Source organism: Sinohyriopsis cumingii, chromosome 14 (genome assembly GCF_028554795.1).
Source record: "Sinohyriopsis cumingii isolate HCF-2022 chromosome 14, ASM2855479v2, whole genome shotgun sequence".
NCBI classification, from domain to species: Eukaryota; Metazoa; Mollusca; class Bivalvia; order Unionida; family Unionidae; genus Sinohyriopsis; species Sinohyriopsis cumingii.
In genome coordinates, this window is record NC_142974.1 from 26059117 (window position 1) to 26066227 (window position 7111).

The 7111-nt window shown below is 33.9% G+C and overlaps 1 protein-coding gene across 1 annotated transcript; it reads right to left on the reverse strand.

Annotated features, from left to right (window-relative positions):
• Positions 1 to 535: 535 nt before the first annotated feature.
• LOC149783455 (uncharacterized) lies at positions 536 to 3281 on the reverse strand. Its single transcript, XM_089933119.1, has 2 exons — positions 2641 to 3281; positions 536 to 984 (listed from the first exon to the last, which is right to left on the reverse strand). Exons 1-2 carry the CDS (start codon positions 3194 to 3196, stop codon positions 566 to 568), a joined length of 975 nt encoding a protein of 324 aa, XP_089789245.1. The 5' UTR covers positions 3197 to 3281; the 3' UTR covers positions 536 to 565.
• Between the last annotated feature and the right edge of the window lie 3830 nt (positions 3282 to 7111).

Here is a 7111-nt window from a genome sequence, read left to right on the forward strand (position 1 = left end):
CCGTTGAGTAGAGGTGACCTTTAATAGTGGTCTGACTGTACATAAAAAATCCCAATAAAACAGCGTAGAGTTGTGAAAACTATACAGTACAAATACAACACACAATGTATATAATATATGCAAAATGTATTCCATCCCCCTCACTTGGTGTACCCTGAGTTCGGTTACAGACATACAATTCTTGTATTGGAAGGACGCATACTTGTTGGACACACATATTGACGGAAATTACATCAATATGTATAAGGATAAATGCAAAATGGACTGAAAGCCAATGATTCTTTTTTTTTCGGTGAAATACAATCAGATCAAGATTTTTTTAAAAACAAAACTTTAAATTTTGCAATTTAAAAAAATAAAAGTCAATCTTTTCATGGGACTCAAACTTAAAACATTTATCCAAGAAATCTTAGTCTTGCACAGTATGGCTTAAAAAATGATTAACGTGTTTCTCTGGTCCGTTCAAACACATACAGGGAGATTGAATGCCGAGTTAGAATACCTCATGTTAGAAGAAATAAAGACAATAAGACCTAAACGTACAAGCTTTAATTTGATGAGACAATCAGTATTGTTTCATGAACATGAGCCATCCAGAGAAAAAAGTATAACTGTTGCCATTGATTTCACCCGATCCGCTGCCCGTACGTACCCACACTTCATTTCCTTTGTTCAACTCTAAAACGGCAACGAGGCTGTCCGTTGCATAAGAATCGGAATTTCCTGCGTCGGGATAAATGGATTGTATCCAAGAACCGTCCTTAACAAGTTCGAGAATTTGTGCTTTCCTTGGTCTTGACATGGCTCCAAGGTTGAACACATACACTCCATCTATAGGAGTGATGAATACCCCTGTGTTTGGATGATATGCACCACCAATGTTAGTTATAACACGATCAAAGACTATTGGATGATGAAGGCCAAGGTTGGTAAGGACCTGGGATACTGTGCTGTAAAATGCAACTTGTCCCACCTCAGTTTGTCCTATAAATGAAGAAGGAATACATATGAAGACATATTTAAAACCTAAAAGGTCAAATATATAGACCATTCTTTAAAAACATGTTCTCTTTTGAAATTAAACTTAAAGAAAAAAACATATGTCCCATCGCCGAAGAAATCGATAGTTCATTAGTTACCCCCTTTCTATATCTGTACATATATATATATATATATATATATATATATATATATATATATATATATATATATATATATATATATATATATATATATATATATATATATATATATATATATACGCAAGTGTTCGGTACTTATCTAAAGTGCGAACATTAAATACAGTAGGATCTTTACGTCTTGAACATTTGTAATAAACAACGAAAAAAGTAATGTTTGATAAACTATAAGAAATTGAAATGTATTAGGCTACGGTCAATAGCCTTAGTACGGAATCAATAGCCATATGGAGCTATCTAAAAGGAAAAACTAACAAACACACAAAAAAGTAATTTTATCCATTACTGGGAAAAGGACGACAATATAGTGATGTCCTATGCTTCTAAAACAAGCTAGAATACATTTGTTGGAGGATATCTTATTACCTATCATGTTAGGTTAGATTTCTGAAGCAATTTAATCATGTGCTCCGATCATTTGGGTTCATGTGATCAAAGATAGTTATATTCATCTGGCTCCCGTTAGTATTTGCTTCTTATTATGTTGCTCATAAAGGAAATTCACAAAACATAATGAATACTTTGTGCGGTTTAGTAGTTCCTAAATGAAAACTTTGCCCTTTTGAGCACATGGCCGTCAGACCTGCAGGATGCTATTAATTAGTATATATTCGCAAGCAAGATGTTGGGTCCCAGGGTGGCCTAGTGGTTTGAGGCGCTCGCCTTTTACACAACAATCTCACATCTGTCGTCAGGGGTTCAAGTCTCAGGCTCAGCAAGCGTGGGTATGTTAAACAGTTTGCCAGTAGTTTTCTGTGTGTCGTTGGTTCTTACTGGCATTATTCTGGGTTCTACCTTCATCATATATAGCAACCATCACATATAGCCTATCATGTGCAAAAAAATGGCGTTGAAACCAAAACAGCAACAAGAAAGAATTTACCAACTCACTAAATAGATGCACACAATGACCACAACATATAATACTAAAGCAAATCATTATCTTTAAAGTACATCCATCGTTGAAGCAAACAATAGTGCAGATGAACTCTATATCACTATTGTATTGATAGTGTATTTTCTGGTTAATGGATATATATGGATATATACTAAAAAGCTACATGATAAAACAGAACATTAAAGAAGACAACTATTGATAACAATTAGCTGCACACACACAAACTCTCTCTCAGACACACATACTCACACAAACGCACACACACACACACACACACACATATATAGAGAGAGAGAAAGAGAGAGAAAAAGAGAGAGAGAGAGGGAGAGAGAGAGAGAGCAAGTGAGGGAAGAAGTAGGGCTTTGAAACAGACATCTAGTAAATGAAAGCGGTGATATGTATAACAATACTAAATGCAGCTTTATTTAACTAACAAGTGCTTTTCCTCCAAATCGTGGTATGCGTTTAATAAATCTATATATTAATTTTGTATCTGTGTTTGGTTTCACTTTTATCTTTGCATCATAATACGGAACTACTTACTAATATGCCGTTGTGGGATGAAACCATTATTCCCTAGATAATTCCTTCTTTTTGTATCTTGACTCGTCGGTGAAAAATCATCGTATGTTCCCTCAGTTCTCCTCGCATTGTTTTTCACCATTTGCAAGTCATCCCGCGTCGTGTGATTTGTTCGAGCATGTTTTTGATCGAGATTTGGTTTGCGGTTTTCATCCTCCTCGGCCGATACAAAATTCGCATGTGCTTCCTTACAAATCCACCTTAGTCTGACATTGTCACTTTGAAGCGTTTTGACCTCTACTTTTAATTGTTTGAGGGTAGAGTCTTGCTTTTCTATTACATCTCGGAGTTGATTGTTTTCCTCTCCCACACGCTTAATTTCTTTCTCAAGATCAGAGAGTCTTTTACCTACAGTATCATCGGCAAGCATAACGGCTTCGATTCGTGAAATTCGTTCGTGTAGACTTCCGCCCTTATCGTCAAATTCACCGACATTGCCTTGGGTCTTCAATACAGAATGTGTAATATCTATACCAAGTGCGCCAAAAGCAGAAACTAAAAACAGCAATATGTTCATGTCTGAACGTTTTCAGAAGTCTGTCTACAAGACTCTAAATTGGAATCGAGACATACCAGCAGCAATATATGTTGCCGCATCGAAAGGAAAGGTAATACATCAGGCTGGGATTTTATCAGTTGGGTTCATACACTAAGGATAGGCTGATATGAGCTGTAAATGTTGGTGAGGTAAACTTTGAAATACTACTGCAATACTAGTATAAATCCATCAACATTGCTTTGCTAATAATGAGATAAATGAAAAAGGTTTGTATCCGTTGTATGGCAATTTATGTTCATTTAAATTCATTTTATAATATCTGACTGATTTATGGTGGCTATTTGTCTTTCTTGATGGACTAATACACGTTTAGTTAAGAAAGCTTCAGCTGCAAATTTCAGCAAAGTTAAGTTTACTTTTTCAATCAGATGTTTGTGAACACTTGGTAATCTTTTTCAGAAAATGTTATACAGTTAATAATGCATTAGTATACAAGTCTACTGGTTTTTAATAAGGATGCAAATTTGAATCTTTAAATCTGTTTATGGGTTGTAAAATATATTCTTTAAATCTGTTTATGGGCTTGTAGAATATATTCGTTAGTTTTGTCTTATGTTCCTAAGGAATCAGTCATAAGTATTTATTGTATCAAAATACACGAATAGAAGCAATAGGAGATTGAAAGAGTTGCTCGAATTGTGAGCATTTACTCGTGTACAGAAGCAGTAACGTTTATTTACACATTAGTTTATTCGGGATGAAGATTATAAGAGAAGAAAACATACCATATATTATATACTGTATTGCAGTGCACATTGGTTGACTAAAATGGTTTTCACATGTTCTCCTGTCGGATAAAATATATATGGAGTACCAAATGGAAAAGTATTACTCCACTTGCACTATAATCAAATCGAGCACGTGGTACGACCATAAACATGTAACTGAATGCCCATAACACTGACATTGAGTCTAGTATCCCCAATCGGTTTTGTCCTTTCATCGACAGTTTTAGGTTTCCTAAATGTCCATTACTTGGAATATGCACGTCTTGTTTTTATGATAAATATTACAATTTATTCCATATGTGTACATTAGTTAATTCGGGCTCAATATATGTTCAGTTTATATGTTCTAGGGGAATCAGTTAAATTAATTAAATTATTAGGATTTCCTATTTTCTCAACTTTCATCCAGAATATGTATTCTAGAAGAACGTCATATATTTTGAATTATTACAATAAGATATTCGCCTTGAAAAGGTTTCATTCAAAGTCTGTTTTGCATATTCATAATGGGAAGTACAGACACTGGGACCATTAGGGTTTATGAGTCAATATGACACTGTTATGAAGGCAAATGACGCTGGGAATAGACTGTTATAATGGTAATAACTATGTCCGATATTTCTAGTTTTAATCAATGATGATAGATATCTTTGAGCTTTGAACAATTACATAGTGCCTGTAATACAATAGCACTTATCAATTCATATTTGGCCATATTCGCATCGTGACCAACTGAGCGTATTATTCAATGTAATTTAAACAGTTGCAAAATAAGATTTATAACAAAGGACAAACCATTATATAAGTCGGCAACATTTGGTTATCATGGTATATCTCAGCCTACATGATCCGTCCAATTAGGTTTTCATTGGAAATGTTATTATAATTTGGTCCGCCCAAAAATTAGCCGAAGCAGTGTCATTGTTATGTGGGTTAATACAAGATAGCGATACTAATGTCGTACATTCATGGTAAATAAACTGTATAACCAATTTTGGGTGTGAACTAGACCATTTATGAATATTAAAGCTTCTCGGTTGTCACCTTTGTCTTTGCTGTTGTACTTTATCCGTTTACATAACCAACAAACAAATTAAACTTTATTCCAACAAATGGGATAAAGAAATTATTGCTACTGTTTCTTCCAGATTGGAATTTTCTTATATAAATATGTTCATATCAGAAGTTTTCAGACGTGTGTCTTCAAAAGTCTAGATTGGAATCGAGATATATAAGCAGAAATATATATTTTTCTGCAATGCACGAGGTAGCCGCATCAAAAGAAAGGTAATATATCTGGTTGGGATTTTGTCAGCTGGGTTTTTCCTCTAAGGATAGGCTGGTATGAGCTCTCAACGTTGATAACGTAAAATTTGAAATAGTACAGAAATACCAGGAGTAGTAATATTAATCTTTCAACCGTGTTATGCGAAGACTTTGCTTTGCTGTTATGATATCAATGAAAAATGCATTTATCCGTTTTTAGATATTTTACTTTGATTTAAATTCAATTTATAACATTTGACTTATTTTAAAATGGCTATTAGTCTTCCTTGATGGACTAAATCAAGTTTAGGTAATAAAACGTTAGCAGCAAATTTCAGCAACGATAATTGTACTTTTTCAATCGGATTGTTAAGGAAACTTATTAACTATTTTAGACAACGTTATACAAGTAGGAATGTAAGTGTGATAAAAGGCTAATGATTTTTAATAAAGAAGCGAATTACAATTTTTAAATCTGTTTACGTTCTCGTAAAATATATTCGTTTGTTCTGCCTTTTTTTCTTTAGAAATATGTCATAGGTCGTACATAATAAATTATTGTATCGCAACACACGAAGAGAGGCCCTCGGAGACTGGCAGAGTTCCTCAATGTGTATTCATTTACTTGCGTGCAGAAGCACACACGTTCTTTTGTTTTCACATTAGTTCTTTAGGAATGAAGGTTGAAACTGGAGTAAACATATATTAGAGACTGAAGTCTGTGCACATCGGTTGACTATTACGACTGAATGTGACAATGCTTTTCACTTGTTCCACTGTCGTATAAAGTATATACGGGTTTCCCCATTCCACCAATAAGATGGAAATATATAATGACTGAACTTGGAATACGCTCAAATCAGGCATGACACACGCGTAAATGCACGTGCCTGATTGCTCATAAAATTGCGTCTGAATCTATTTTCCTCTATCGGTTTCATACTTTCTTGAAGAGATTTAGGTCTACTAAATGTCCACTACTTGGAATATATACATCTTGGTTTTATGGGGAATTGGACACCTTGTTCCATATATAATAATAATAATAATAATAATAATAATAATAATAATAGTAATAATAATAATAATAATAATAATAAATTATTTAGGATTTCATATATAGTCCATTAATATGTTCTAGAGGAATGAAGTAAATGACTTAAGTAATTAGGATTCCCTATTTCGTCAACTTTCACACAGATTATGTTGTCTAGAAAAATGAATCAATATGGCAATGTTATGTAGGCGTCGACGCTGGGATTAGACTGTTGTAAATGTTATAACCATGTCCGGTATTTCTAGTTTCATTCAATAATGATAGATATTTATGAGTTTGGAAGAATTACATAGTCCCTGAAATACAATATCACTCATCAATTCCTAGTTGACCACATTCACAGCGTGAACAACATAGCAAATCACCAAATGCAATTTAAACACTTGCAAAATAATATTTATAAGAAATGACAAACCATTATATCTGTATTTTTATTAATTTCGCCCTTAGTTATTTCAGTCAGCAAAATTCGTTTTATCATGGTATATATCCCAGCCAGTCCGTCCAGTCTGGTTTTCACTGGCAATTTGTTTAGGACTTGGATCTCCAGAAAAGTAGATTAAGCAGTGTCCTTGCTATCTGCGTTGAAACATTTTTGCCAGACTATTGTCAGACAATCATGATATATAATACACTACCCTTTTGAGTTTGAACTAGGCATTTATGCACTGATCGATCGACATATTTGTGTTTGAGAAGTGTAAGTTTCGCCACTTGTACAGGATGAAAGGACAAATTTATTTCTAGACCAGGACATGGGATAAATAAAAAAATATTGTTATTTCTTCCGGGTTGGAAATTTCGTACAGTGGCAGTTATCGT

What these genes read in the sequence shown, in the direction of transcription:
- LOC149783455 (XM_089933119.1), bottom strand. Translation starts at nt 3,196, where the DNA reads ATGAACATATTGCTGTTTTTAGTTTCTGCTTTTGGCGCACTTGGTATA. An exon ending in CATCCCACAACGGCATATTA is followed by an intron (nt 985 to 2,640) that starts GTAAGTAGTTCC and finishes CTTCATTTATAG; the next exon opens with GACAAACTGAGGTGGGACAA.